General features: G+C 52.1%; 2 protein-coding genes across 2 annotated transcripts in view; both read right to left on the bottom strand.

The window, feature by feature from the left end:
* Positions 1 to 4,251, bottom strand: part of LOC108963983 (hydrocephalus-inducing protein-like) — a 24,106-nt gene extending 19,855 nt beyond the window's left edge. Inside the window, exons 1-5 of the mRNA XM_050984165.1 lie at positions 4,136 to 4,251; positions 3,783 to 4,015; positions 2,885 to 2,985; positions 1,502 to 1,637; positions 890 to 1,054 (exon numbers count right to left, since the gene is read on the bottom strand). Of these exons, the coding sequence (XP_050840122.1) occupies positions 890 to 1,054; positions 1,502 to 1,637; positions 2,885 to 2,985; positions 3,783 to 4,015; positions 4,136 to 4,148 (648 nt within the window). The 5' untranslated portion in view covers positions 4,149 to 4,251. The remainder of the gene's footprint in view (positions 1 to 889; positions 1,055 to 1,501; positions 1,638 to 2,884; positions 2,986 to 3,782; positions 4,016 to 4,135) is intronic.
* LOC127060524 (hydrocephalus-inducing protein homolog) overlaps positions 1 to 14,899 on the bottom strand; it is a 79,643-nt gene that overhangs the window by 14,636 nt on the left and 50,108 nt on the right. The gene's annotated exons all lie outside the window — the stretch shown is intronic.

The raw sequence follows: 14,899 nt of genomic DNA, 5'->3' as shown, positions 1-14,899 counted from the left end.
AGCTCCGTAATTGTGCGTCTCTGTGCCAGGAAGCAAGCAAGAAAGATTTTAAAAAAAAACCCAAACCAAACCACAACAGGGAAACCTAATAAACCTTCAACAGCTCAACCCTGCTCAACTTATTTCTTTAGGGACACCTACCACTCTCCAGCTGAAATGCTGGGCTTTTGGGGAAAAAAAAAATTACACGTTCACCTCCAAACTGAAAAGGATTAAGTTAAGAGAACATTTCAAAGTACAAATTATTGGCCCAAAGGTAAAAGATTTGCAAGAAATCTCTAGTTAAGACCAGGCTGACAGTTAAACAACTGGTTCTTATGGTGGGGAGAAACCCTTCTCTTTAAGGGAAGCAGCCTCTGAGTTGAAAGCAACTGTTTTGTCAAACTTCAGGCTCCCTGGCACAGCCTGCATTGCCTGTCCTTCCTGTTCACTGATTTACAGGCAGTGCCACAATGGCCCAGGCTCAGATGTTTGCTGCCATCCAGGGAATTTGGCATCACCATTTCCATATGTCTTAAGATAGGTTTCAATCTTTGCATCCACTCTTCAAATGCCAGCTTTCCTTTCTTTTACAGAAAGCTCAAGGTTCCCAGAAGTCTTCTAACCTCCTCTTTTGTGCTCAGAGAGATGACATTTAAACCAGATGTTTCCAAAGTGAACAGCATTTTAAAGAACAATGAACTAAAATGACCCTGGATCCCAGCTTAGCTGAACTCCATTCTGTGACAGACACTGAGATTCCCACCTCTAAAGCATGAGCTGTTTGTGCCACCCATCCCTCCTGTCCTTCTCCACAGCAGCCTGTGCCTGCTTTCCCCAGAAGAATCCCTGTCCCTGTGCCCCTGCCAGGAGCAGCTGCCCACAGGCACACAGCTCCCCTTGCCCTCACCAGGGGGTTTCTCTCATCCCCGAACACGCCGATGAGAACGTTGGTGCGATGCTCGCCCAGCGCCTGCACCTCCACCACAACTGGGATCTCTGCTGTGCTCTGGGGCTGCACAATCCCACAGGGCTGGGGGCTGGAGTAGAACACAGCAGAGTCCTCCTTGCGTTTCTGGAAGGGACAGAATGAAATGCAGCTTCAGAGGCACCTCTGAAGAAACTTTAGACTCCTTAACATCCACCGCAACAGCAACTTACACACACGTTTAAAACTCCCCAGGACAAAGGTAAAAGGCACAAACAAGATGCAAGAATTGAAGGCTTAGCATTCCCAGGGGATCCTGCAAGGAGGCTGCCAGCACAGGCATCACTGTCTCTGGATGCAGCAGCTTTTCACAACCCTCTAAGATCTCCCACAAGAAAACACCCTGAAGACTAGAACATCAACTGTTTCCTCAGCAGCTTACACTGCCTCCTCAAGTTTACATTCGGGTAGGATCCTGTTCTCAGCAGATCTTTAAGACTGAATAGAAAGCAGCAAAGTCTTATCCAAACCCTTTTTTCCCCTAAGAATCTCCTCAATAATATTTGACAGGAGGAGGTGGATGTGATGCCAAACCTGGGGAATAAGCCCGTAGCAGCCAGGAAGGTGGCTGGGATTCCTGATGACGAGCGTCCTCTCATACGGCACATTCAGGTGGCACTCATCGTACTGGAGCACATAGGGGGACACTTGGAGCTCAGGAACGAGACATCTGGGCAAAGAGATGGCCCCAGGGGAATCAGAGATACTGAGAGAATGGAGAACATTTACCCCCAAAGATTGTGCAATGGAGCAGAACACATTGGTCACTGTCAAATGGACATTTAACAGCCCTACAGGGATAAATTGCCTTCTGCCTCTTCCCACTCAAACAGGTCTTGTCAAGGAGGGGCAAACCCTGAGAGGCAGCACCCAGAGGCTGCCAAGTGCCCCAGGCAGAGCACTTGGTGCCACAGCTGCCTCAGCCCCTCCTTTGCCCAAGAAGCCTTGCAAGGACTCCTGTCACAATTCCAGTGATCCACGAGCTCTGGGGGAGCCTTCCCAACAAGGATCAGGGCTCACTAAGGCTCAAGGAACACACAGCTCCAGTGTCTCAGAAAAAATGACTCCCTTCTCTGCCATGGTGCTGTTGCTCTGCCTGAGAACTCAGCTCTTTGCCCCAGCCCTGGAGGGCCCGAGACACCAGCTGCCCTCCAGAGTGGCTGATCACCCCCTCCCAGGCCCTGCAGCTCCCTCCCTCCTTCACTGCACAGCTCCAGGCACTGACTGGCCCCAGCTCCACCTGCTGTACAGAATGGCAGCCCAGGCACTGACTGGATGGCTCTGCCTGGGACAGGGAGCAGCACCAGGGAGCTGCATCCCTCTGGGCATTCAACTGGCACATACAGCAGCACAGCAGGATGGAATTCTGCTGAAGCAGCAACGACTTTTGGTCTCAACTCTGAGAACATTACAGCTCCAAATGGGAAGCCGAGGGAGGGATAAAAACTGGAGCTGACCTGCCACATCCAGGGCTGCTTTCCCTTCCTAAGACCTTGCCCTCACCACTCTTGCTAGGAGTCACTTCCCCCCTGCCAGGTGCCCTCATGAGGAGAAGCAGAGCCTGACTCTCAGCAGGCTGCCTGCTGTGGCCCAAACCAATGCACACTGGTCACAACCAGCACAACTCCACCTCTTGCAGCAAGAAGGAGAGGAGGCCCTTGGGAAATTTGGTCCACCTCAAGCACCAAAACCCAGGCCAAAAAATTATATCATTCCTGGTCCCTTTAGAAGTGGGCCCAGGACCGTGCTGGGCTGTGAGCAAGGCTGCTTTTCACCACAGGCTGCTGCCCAAGCCCTGCTGTTCTCATCTCCAGCTGGCACAACTTGAGGCCATTAAGCAGCACTTCTCCTTGGCAGCTGCAGCCAGCAAAGCCTGTGCAAGGCAGTGCCTGGGGGAGGCCAGGCAAGGGCTGGTACCTGGCTGTGATGGTCAGTGTTGCCACTCCCTTGCCAATGCCCTCCACGTCCACCAGCATCCTCCGGCGGAACTCCATCACCGTGTTGGAACACAGGGTCACCTGGTGGAAGAGAAGAACAGGAAATTCTTCCTTACAAAAGCTCATTAACCACGTCTGATATCCTCCAGTTCTTGAGGAGGATTTGGCCTTCATTCTTCTGCTGCTCCATGTGCAGAGCACAGTCTCAGAGGAACAAAAGCCTTCTGGCAATACCAGATTTGTTAAACACACCTTGCTATCAGGGCATAGGTCAGCTACATTCAAACATTAGACTAAAGCTCTTTGCAACACTGCATTCAAATTAAGGGGCCAATTTCTCATCTGACTACAATGACATCCATGCAGAGGGAATCTGACTTGAACACAATGAGTTCAGTTTTACAGCAGCAAGCTGAGGGCAAAGTGTGGCCCAGCAGGTGCTGGGCACTTCATGGCTGCAGAGCTTTTTGTCCCCCCTAGAGCTTCCTGCAGTGAACACAAATCATTCTGCTCCCCACGAGAGGGGAAATGAGACCAAGAGGAAAAGCTAACTGCTTTATACAATGACATCTCTCTAACAGCCACCTTCTGCAATCATCATTGCTCTGCCCACTTGCAAACAAATCAATCGCCCTCAAAAACACAAGAATGGCTTCAGGCCTTGACCATAAGGTATGTGACCTCAGCAGATGATTTTGGAAACCAAACAGTGCTCCTGGAGGAACATCCCAAGTAAGCCAGCTAGCAGAGGCCTCCCAGCAGTGCAGATCTCTCCCTCCCACCATGCTCAAAGCTGGCACCAGAGCTAAAGCCCTCCCACACTCCAGTGCAGCTTCAGCCCTGGTGCTGCAGCGTCTGTGCCTGGACTCTTGCCATACCTCGATGTCCTGGTGTCCCTGGGGGAGGATGGTCCCTCGGCTGGGATTCACGGTGAACTCCCTGGGCTCCACATAGAAATGGATTCCCTTCCTCCAGGCTGGGTCGCTGTGCCTGCGGATCTGATCCACGCTGTCAACAGCCGGCTGCGTGCCATCGTCCGACATGCGGAGCTGGAACGTCAGCGGCACCGCGGAGCTGTTGGTGAGGCGACAGCGCTGGGTGTAGGGAAAGCCTGGCAAAGGACACAAATATCCAGTCAGGCACCCATGATGGCATGATCCTGGGGTGAATATCCTGGCAGGATCAAAGTGGGATTGGAGTTCAGCTCTTTATTATCTGAACTACAGCCCACCGAGAAGCTGCATGAGGAATTAATCGTCACTTAGTTCCCTTTGACACAGATTCCAGACTGCAGCCTTGAAAATGCCCACTCCTAGCCCTGCTCAACACTGCAAGCTTCTCTCTTTGGGATGGGGAGGAGCTCCCTCACCTGCCCCAAACCAGCACCACTTATCTCTCAGTGATGGCTGTGCACCCAGACCCAGCATTTACTCTGAGAATTCAAGCTGTCAAATTCCCTGGGAAGCCTGCCAGCACTCCCACTGTTTTCAAGAGCTAGAAACAGTGATTCGTCATTGAAAAGAAGCTACAGCAAAAGAAAGTGAGGATGGAATCAGGAACTAGAACGTGGTGCAAAGCACCCTAATGCAGCTTCTCTCTGCAGCATCCTTGAGGCATCTCTTGGTTTGGGCCAAACAGACTGAGCACGTGGCAGCTCAGAGCCCACTCAGCTGGGGGCACACCCAAGCCTTGCTTTGAGATTAGCAATTAGGAACCAGCTCCCACCTCACCCAACAGACAGGAACATCACAGCCATGCTGCTCACTGGGATTGCTGCCTCCAAGGGTTTAGCCCACTTTAGCTCTGAGATTTGCTTTCCATCCTGGAAAGCCAGAGATACATCCACTCATGGTGGGGATGTCCTGCAGAGCCCGCAGAGCAGCCACAACCTGCTCTGCAGGGCACATCTGGCTGGGCTGGCCAGCTCTGTGGGGAGGAGACTTCTCCCCAGGCCTGCTCACCAAGAGTCCCTGCAACACAGATGGGGACTGAAGGTGCAGCCCAGAGCTTCTCTGGGCCCATCCAAGGGACCACTGCCAGCTCCAGCAGTGACTCCAGCAGGGAGGCAGGACAGGCACAAAAAGGACAAACCCAGATGTCAAAACCTCAAATGAGACTGAGGGCAGCACATGCAGACAACAGTCAACAGTTACAAAGAAGCAAAGATACAACAGCTGCCTTCAGCTGGAGAGACCTTAGGAATGAAATTGGATTCAGCAGGATCAATCTCCTGGTTCAGAACCATATTTCCATCTGTTGCCTTGCTTGTTCCATTTCTTCAAAAGGCAACTTGACAAGTGCCTCCGTGCTGATGCAGGCTGGGGAAGAAGCAGCTCAGGAAAGGCAATGAGTTTCCTTCCAAAGTTCAGGAACTTCATTGTTCTGGGTTTAGGCTTGGCAGTGAATGTTGCCCTTGGTCTGGGAAGGGGCAGAGGGGTTTTGGGGGCTTTTGGCCCGGGGGCTGGGCTTTTCCCTTTGGGGTTTTTTGGGAGTTGTGGCGTGATGCCGGGGGCGGCTGTGCAGTCGGAGCTGAGCTTGGGCAGGGAGCAGAGCTTCCCTTCCTCCCGCTCGGGGATCGAAGCTCGGCCGCTGCTGCTGTGGGAGGTTGTGTGCTTGGCCCCGGCACTGCCCTGGCTGCAGCTCAGCGCTGGCACCGACCCTGCCTGCCTGCCCCGCTCCTGCCTGCTGCTGCTCCGCACTGCCGACATCTCCCTGCCCTTTGGCAGTGGGAAACGTCTGTTCTTGCCTCCTTGTCTGTGCTCTCCTGATCGAGTCTGGGAAAGAACTGTTATTCCTTTTCCCATCGTTTTGCCTGGGAGCCCTGTCATTTCAAAGGTAGAATAATTTGGAGGGATGGGCTCATCTTTCCATTGCAGGAAGATTCCCACCTTCCTTGGCAGACATCTCCCTTTTAAAGCAGCACAGAGACCCCAGAAAATACTGACTTTCGATTCCTTGCTCCTATTGGATCTCCCAATGGCAAAATGCCACCTGAGGCAGCAGCAGCAGCCCTGCAGTTCACAGCCTGGAGAGGCTGCTGGGGCAGAGCGTGAGGGAGGGATACTGTTCTGTTGGAAGGCACAGATCCCTGAGGCTGTGTCCCAGCCCAGGGAACACTCACCAAAGGAGATGTCCCCGAAGTCGAGCTCAGGGAGGTCGAAGTGTAAACTCGGTGCAGTGACGCTGCCCCTGGAGGCCGAGGACAGAGGAGGAAATGGCTCGGTTAAAGGAATTGCAAAGGTCTGTTTGTCCTGGCTCGGGGGCACTAAACCTGGGCTCAGGGCACCCTGGGTTTCCAACCAACACAGCCCCATGGGCTCAGCACAGGGCCCCGTGCACAGGAGGCAGCTAAAGCCAAGTGGCCAGCAGCCAACAGCCACTGATGGGCTCTGGGCACAGGGCAGGCAGGAGAAGCCCCCGGGATGCTGGTGGTCCCATGAAGGACCCTGAACATTCACCCAGACATAGCTCTGTGCCTCACTTTCCCCATCTGCAATGGCATGGACATAAAGGTGTCCCCACAAACTTCTGTAAGCAGCCCTTGCAGCCACAGGTTCCCTGCTTTGCTCCTTCTTAGCTGGAACTGCTGTTCCCATGGAGGAGCTTTCTCAGGACAGTTTGACCCACACAATCATTACAGACAGACTTCTGAGACATGAATCCAGCCCATTCCCAAACATCCTCTGAAAGGAGCAGCAACAGTTCTAGCCAGGGGACAGATGGATCCTAGAGGAAAGGACCAGCTTGTCAGCAGTGCACCAGCTGGCACAGCCAAGAGCAACAGCTTCAGCAACCAAACCAGGGTGTCCTGAATCCAGCCCAGCACCTCAGCTGTCCTGGAACTCAGCAGACAGACTCCAAAAGTCACCAACATCCACTGAAATCAGCCCTTGAAGCTGCACAACACTCACCAGTTGATTTCATGCTTGATGCCAATCAATGCCCACTCTGCCTTTTGGTTCAAACTCAAGGAGCAGTGACCTGGGCCTTGTGTTGTGTTCACAGGACTGCCCCTGGCTCTGCTCTGCACATCTCAACAAGAGACACCTGCCCTTGCCCAAGGAGAAAGCTGCTTATGCAGAAACACCCCTGACCACTCTGGGGGAGGCACAGAGGAGAATCAATGATTTGATGGTGAAAGGTTCCCTCTTGATTTCCAAAATACAAAAGCAGCACTTTTCCTCCAAAAACAAAGCCAGCATCATTGTTTCTCCACTATGGGCACACCTACTCACCACTTTTCTCTTGCTAAGTAAGAACTTCCTTGCTCTTTTTTATCCCTCTCCCTTATCTTCTTGGAATAATCCAGTGCAGATTGCTTTCATTTCTTTACTGCCTTGAGCCAGTGCCTGCCAACAGCAGCAGCCCAGCTCCAAAGCTGCAGAGCAGCCAGCATCAGCTCTCCTCCTGCTCCCACTACATGATCCCAGCAGCACATGGCTCAGGCTGGCAGGGACAAGGCCTCACGCTGCTGTGGTGCTGAGGACTGAGCTCTGCCTCCCCTGTGATCAGCCCTTCTCCCTTGTGCTGGGCCAGGATTATCTCTTGCCATGGCCCCAGCCCACGGGAGGATGCCCAAGTCCTTGGGACAGTTCCTGCTGCAGTTCCCTGACTCCCACCTCAGCCCTTTCCTGGCTGTGCCAAGGAGGCACCAGAGCACTCTGGGCACAGGAGCTGGGAGCACAGCTTGTCCCCCCCAGCAGGGCTGGCAGAGGTGAGCTGAGGCTGCTGCTGCCCACCTGGCATGGATTATTAACACAAGTTTTAAAACTGCTGCTGCTGCAGAATCAGCCAGGCTGGCCCATCTCCAAAGCCCTGGGGGCCTTGCTGGGGGTTCAGCTGGGACATCCCAGAGCAGCTGCTGCCCAAAGCTGATCCATCCCACTGCCTGGGTATTTACCAGCAATGCAGTCTGGGACTCTGGGTCCTCATGCAGACTGGTAACTGCTTGCCTGGCCCAGCAGAGAAACTCTGTGCAATGTGTTGGAAATAATGATGCAGCTGTGTTGGTGCACACTTTGGATTCAACAGGAGTAATCAGGATTGGTCACCAGGTAAAAAGCTCTTGCCTGACAAACACAAGACTCTGTGCTTTGATGCTCAGGGACAGCCCAGGGGAAAAGTGCTTCTGCCCAGCAGCTGCTGGGCTTTTTGCTCTTCTACAGCCCCACTGAGGAAACAAAAGTTCCTGGCCTTGGTGCTTTGCTGCTGGTCAATCTGTCACTTCAAAGTGTCTTCTGGGCACTTGGGTGATGAATGCATCACACACAAAAACAAAGAGAACATCTGGCAAGCTGAGCTTTGTTCATGTCAGCAGTGACAGCTGATGAACTTGCTTCAGGTTCTGCCCATTAGGGACCTCTTGCTGCAATGATGGGCTGAGCTGTTCCCATTGACAATGGGGAGAACATCACTGCTGGCTGGTGGAGAAGCCTTGGGCCAGCAATGTTTATGTGCTGGATGTGAGAGTTTGGAGGGAGGGGAGGAAAGACAAGGCCCCAGCAGCCCCAGAGCCAGATCAGTGCACGTGCTCCTGCATCTGCCCTGGGGCTGATGCCAGCCCTGCTGCAGCCTCTCTGCTGGGGCTCGGGGGGAGCAGTGCCTGCTTGGGGCAAGGCACAGGATTCTTTCCTTAGTCTTTTGCCAGAAATTTCATCAGAACAGAGAAGTTGCCAGTTAGGGGAATCCCTGGCCAGGCTTCAGCACAACCTTCCATTCCATTCCCTTCCCACTCCTGCCACATGTTACATGCTCCTGCCCTCAGATGGCAGGATGGGAAGAACATTCCTGGAGGTGACTTCAGGGCTTGCCTAAGAAAGAAGGTGTCTTCTTTTCAAATTCTCAGGAGAAGAGTGTCCAGCCAAGTCTAACACTCAGTCTCAGGACTGAAAAACTGACTGCAATTCAGCCCCTTCACCTGCTACATCCCAGCCTGGGCTGTACCCACTAGACTCCTCTCTTCCTGCTCTAGCAGTCATCTCTCACACTGACCTGGCTCCCCAAGACCCAAGGACACAAGCTCTAGAGCTAAACTCAACTCCTCTGAATTTCAGCCAACATCACTCAGCTGTTCCCTGAGCCCACAGATAGAAGAGCTGTGAAGGAGACATCCCTGACACTGTAATAACCAAATGAAAAGCACTGCCAAAGAGATGGGGCTGGCAAGCTCAGTTTTGGCCTTTTCTCTGTTAATTGTGAGCTGCTCCTTAAGACACTTCTCATCCTGTTAGATCCATCCTCTCAATGAATCACTACTGCACCTGACAGGCAGAAAAGATAAGGGATGGAGGGGGTTTTCATAGGTTGTTTTCTTCTGCTTTTTAGCTAGGTCCATTGATATGTTTGTTTCCTTGTATGGCATCTAAAGCCAGGTCCAGATCTCCCAATGGCACCTTGCAATCCCCAGACACTTCTCTTGCTTTGAGCAGTGTGTTTGTTCAGATGATTGCCAGAGGTCCCCTCCAGGACCACTGGAAAGCCACATTCCTATGGCCTCCCAGAGAATGGGTCTCTTTGGCTGACAGGGCTGAGGAAGCATTTCAGGAGCTGCTTGTGCTCAGGAGGGTGCAAGCCAGCTACCAACATGTTCCAGCAGCCTCCAGGAAATCTGGCACAGAGAAAGCTCCAAGGCCACGGAAAGCAAGAGCAGATGCCATCCATCCTGCTCCCTTCCAGCCAGGCTGCAGGGCAGCAGCTGCAATGCTCTGGTTCCTTTTGCTGCTCTTTCCCAACTCTGCTGTCACCCAAAGGTGTTTTGCACAAGGACAGAGGAGCTGCCTCACCTCTGGGTGCTCAGCTGGTAACGAGCTGCCCGGGTACCGACATTGTGCACCAGCAGAGTCCTCTGGGTGCTGCCCTTGACTGCACACTTGGAGAAGTCCAGCTGGGCAGGGAAGTCCAGGACAGCTCGGGCACCAATGGCCCGAATTGGCACAACTATCCTTTCCCTTGATGTCATGCAGACCAGCTCATGGCAATAATCCTGCAGGAAAAGAAACTGCCTCAGCACAGGGCATTTAGTGCCATCCCCATGGCAGAAGAAAAACCATTTCTGTTACCCTCCCAGGGCATCACTTTACCTATTGCACCCTAAAATGAGCACTAAGTTCTACTATTTTGTCACATTTTAAAAGCACCAGGGCACTTTGCAAAACCTATCTCTGCAGCATTCAGCTCTTCTGTCACTTGGGTCATACCAATACCCTAGGCCACCATCATTTTACTCTAAATTTAGATGATTGTTAAAGAACTCCTAAGTCCCTTCTATGGAACATGGAGCTTGGGAACATAGGACATTCCTGTTTAAGTTTCTATACTCCCAATGTCTGAGACTAGGACAAAGTGTTCAACTGACTCTAAGCAGCAAAAGAAGATGAGAAAACAGCTGCAGCCAAAGAGATCCTGCACCTCTGGCCTGGTGTAGAAACATCAGTTGGCTCAGAACTCCCCTCTAACTTTGCCTCTCCAACCAAGTCAGGAGAAGAACAGTGCCAAGAGGCAGCAGGATGCTGTTGGAAAGGGCCTCTCTTTGTTTCCCTGCAAGGCTTCCTCCCTTCCATGCCATGTTCTAAACCCTTCCCTATGAACAGGCCTCCAGATCAGAACATGAACCCTCCAGATCCCAGCACTGAGATCAGACTTGCCAGGGCCTCAGCACTGCTGTTCAAACCTGCACACAAAAGCACCTTTGGCACGGGATGGGTGCCAGCTGACAGAGCAAGCACACGGACAGGCATGAAGACAGAGCCCCAGCAGTGTCACTGCCACAGGCTCTGGGCTCACAGCTCTACCTGCAGCCTGTTCCTGCCCTACATGGGCTCATTCAAGCAGGTGCCCAAGTCCCCTGCAGCTCAGCAACCTCCTGCTGACCAAGGGCACCCAGAGCCCAGTGTGCCTGTGCCAGGCCAGGCTCACGGGCACAGCACATCCTCTGCCCTGGCCCTGCAGCTGTACCATGGCCAGCTGTGCTCTGGGACAGCACAGCTGCAAGGCTGCAGAACAGAGAGGGTGAAAAAGCACCGTCTTTGCTCCAGCCCAGGGCCAGGCAGGGAAGCTGCTGGCAGTCAGGAATAAGGAAAGATCTCTGACCTCTTTGTTCCATAATAATGAAAACCTATCCACTGTACCTAGAGATGGCCAAAGATCTATCAACAGCCCTCTGTCGTTTTCACCCTGTTCCCTGTGCATCTTCCCTTGGCAATGCTCAGGAATGTGCAGGGAGGGGAAGCAGAGCCTGTCAGGCCTGGCTGCAGTGCCCGACAGCACGTGCCAAGGTGTGACTGGCTGCAGGCTGCCTGCCCATGGACTGGAGCCAGGCTCACAGCATGCAATGGGCTGGACCCACAGTGCAGGGAAAACAGTGGCTGTAGAGATCATTCTGTGCTTTGGCTCCTCCAGTCTCACCTTGTTCTCGCCGGGGCTGAAGCGGATGCGCACAGGGGCAGACGCGCCCGGCGGCACGACACGGTACACATCGCTGGAGCACGTGAGCTGGAAGGAAGGGCAGCTCTCCATGGAGACCTTCACCACCTGAGGAAACTGCAGCAAAGACATGGAACAGTGATTTTGACACTTGTGGAAAGAGAATGAGAGGACACCTGTCCATGCCCTGCTGACATCCCTCCTTGGCCCCTTTCCCAAAGCACTTTCAGCTCTGCAGGCACAGGCACATCATTCACAAGGCTGAACTCAAATCCCTTCTGTCTGCCTCCAGCATTTTGGCCAGGGCCAGTAGGGCAGTGCCTGCTGGCAAGGAAGGGCCGAGCAGGTCAGCACCAGCCAGATGGAGACAGAGCACCTGAACCAAGTCATCTGCATATTCAACAAGGCCAGAAAACCTGCTGGCTTCTGCCTGCACACAGCCATGCAGTAGTCGTGTTCCAGAGGGGGAATGTGCTCCCTGAAAGCAAAACAGCACATTGTCCTGGAGGAAGGAAGAAATTCCCTTCTAGCAGATCAGGTTTGGGTAGGGAAGTTCTGGGGACAGAGTCAGGCAGGCAGAGCAGCAAGAGAGGAGGCCTAACACTGCAGCCTTCCTGGGAATCAAAGCAAACCTGAAAAGCAAAAGAAGGAACACAGCAAGACTACCCCTAAAACAAGGAGACGGCAAAGAGAATTTCAATGGGCACTAAAGCAGCAAGGAAGAATCATAAAACCATGAGAGCAATCAGACTGCCAAAAGTGACAGAAACACTGACAGGCTGTGCCTGTCACTATGGCCTCAAAGGCATTTTCTGCCTGGAGAAACATGACCAGCACTGACTGACAGTGTGGTTCCAGCATGAAAAGCCAATTTTGGCTCTCCAGGGCTGCTTGGTGCCTGTGCAGGCAAGCTGGGCTGCTGGGCATTCCTAACTGCAGCCAGCAGGCCAGGTTCTCCCCTCTGGGATACACAGACCCACCAATCATGCATTTTCCAGCACCTAGATATCAAGCCTCAAGCACCAAAATGCTCTCCAGAAGTCTAAACCAGATGATTTGGACTCCCTCCTGTCTCTTCCCACCAGCCCACTCTTGGCACAAGCCTCACTTGAGAAAATGTTTCCCTGACTGCAATTCCAATGGTCTCTCTTTTCCTCTTTACACTGGAACACAACTGCTGACATTTTTCTACTTTCTCCCTCTCAACTCTCTTGGCAAACTGAAAAACAATCACAATTTCTTCAAGTGAAGGGGAAAACCTCCAGGAGCACATGGCTTTGGTGGGCTGTGGTTCTCCAAAGGGAAAGTAGAGCACTGTGTTGCTTTTGGAAAAGCTGAGCAGAGCTGGATGAAGTGGCAGGAGCCTGAAGTGGCACCTAAAGGCCTCTCAGTGCTTCTGCTCCATCCGTCTGATTGCAGGGCTGTTTCAGAACACAGCTCCTGCAGTGCCAATGCTGTGAATGAAAAGTGATTCTAGCGTAAAGTGGAGAAGACTCAGCCCCTGAGCTTTGACTGTCAGCTGCACAAAGGGAGCCAAACAGGCTGAGAGAGGCAGAGGAGCCAAGATTAACCAAGGAGACCCAGGATGTGGTACAGACTCAAGGCAAAGCCCGAGAGCAGGTAAGAACTGTACAGCCCTCAACATTCACACCAATCCACAGCTTGCAAGAGAAGGCAACTCCATTGGGATAGATACCATCAACACATGGCAAACCAAATCAGGGGAGAATTCCCAGCACAGGAAGATTTCCACCATCCTGCAGAACAAAGGTGCTGAGACATTTTCTTCTGCACGTGCTGCAGCAGATAACTTGCTTTGCTGTCCACTCTGGGGATTACAGTTCTCTCCCACTGCAGAGTTAAAGCTCTGTGGAAACCCAGGGCACCAGGAGTATTTCTCTGTCTGCTTTGGGGTGTCCTGACCCCCAGGGGAGCACTGAGTTTGACCCTCATTCATGGAGAAAGGTTCCCAGACTTCAAGATAGAATAGAATCCACAAAAGTGTGAAATAGATTAATTATAGAGAGCAGTGTAGGTGGGTCACTTATGTGAGAAATTTAGGTTTTGGGATTTTTAGTATGTCGTGGATGGAAGCAAGATGTAGGGCACAGGGTGTCATCCTGAGTTTCTTCTTCATGGGTTTGAGTGATGTTTTGTAATTGGACAGAAAAGTCTGCATGGCATGCTTCCAGGGTCCAGCTACTAGGTCAAAATGGAAAAAAAATTATCTAGGTGTCCTTTCTGAATTGAACAGCTTAGACTTAAGGGGCCTTGTAACAAGAGACAGTTAGCAATTTTGTGCCTTGCTAATGAAAAGCTGCTGAACTCAGCAGTAGTGAGACTGTTTTACTGATAAGAAACAATAAACACCTGAGTGTGAACATGAACTACCATCTCAAGTGCCTTCAATCCAGACCCAGAGAAACCAATACAGCTCCACGTCCCAGCACTTACCTTGTCCACATTGGTGAGACCCAGCACCATTTCAGAGACACCATGAGTGTCCAAGTTCTGAAATACCACCTCTGGTGGGGAAATCTGAAACAAGTTCTGCTTTGGGGGATCTGACAGCAGCTGGAGAGGTGAGAGAGAGAGCAGGGAGAGCTTCAGCTGCTGGGAGGAAGGTTCATGAAGGATCCCTTACACAGATCCCCAGGGAAGTACAGGCTCTGGGCGAGCACATCTGCCCAGCCCACACTGGGCAAACAGTGGCTCACCCACCTCTGCTCTGAGCTGATCCACAGCTGCTGGACCACACAGAGCAGGCTCAAGCCAAGCTGCTCTTCTGGCATCTATTTCTCCAGCTTGGCTTCTCCACAATGCCAGGCAGCACTTACCCTAAGCACAGCCCTGTGCCCATGTGCTCACAGAGCTCTGGGGCACTGACTGAGCACTCATGGAGTAAGTAAAACCCACAAATTTACACCAAACTCCATGGGAAAGATTTTGGGATGTCCTTGACTCTGAAACAGGGAAACCAAGGCCCGCACAACTGCAAATATCTGTTTTGATCTAGAACTTAGGCATCAGTAAGAAGAGAACAGTAACAGAGGAGTTGTGAGAGATGAGGTGATATTTTGCTGAAGCCAAAAGGTTCTCAAGTTAAAAAATGAAAGTTGTTGGTTCTGTGGGTTGTTGTTTGGATTGTTTGGAGTTGTTCAGGTTGGTTTGTTGGGTGTTGCTGTGAGCTGGGAGAGGGACAGGGCTGAAGACCTGACCAAAAGGAAGCAGGCTGAGAGGGGAGGGGACAGAAAAGCTGGTGATCTGAGAGAATGGAAGTTCCCAAGTACCCATCCAAGGGGAAAGGGAACAGGGACAGCCCTGGCTGGGTATAAAGGGGATAGAAAAATTGCCATTTTCTCAGGGGGTGTGTTTGTTCATCTCCAGGGGGAGGGAGACACACCTGCCTCAGCTGAATCGTTACAAAAGTTTCCTTTTCCTTCCATGATTTTGTCCCCCCTTCATTGTATTTAAAAGTTAGTGTGTTTCTAACATAGGGAAAGGCAAAAATAAAGTAACACAGAAGTTAGGAAAAAGACAAATGAGGTGAATGCTGAAAGAGGAAAAGGTTCAC

This window comes from Serinus canaria, chromosome 25, assembly GCF_022539315.1.
Source record: "Serinus canaria isolate serCan28SL12 chromosome 25, serCan2020, whole genome shotgun sequence".
NCBI lineage: Eukaryota > Metazoa > Chordata > Aves > Passeriformes > Fringillidae > Serinus > Serinus canaria.
Note: the sequence above shows the minus strand (reverse complement) of the source record. Positions and strands in the feature narration are given on the sequence as shown.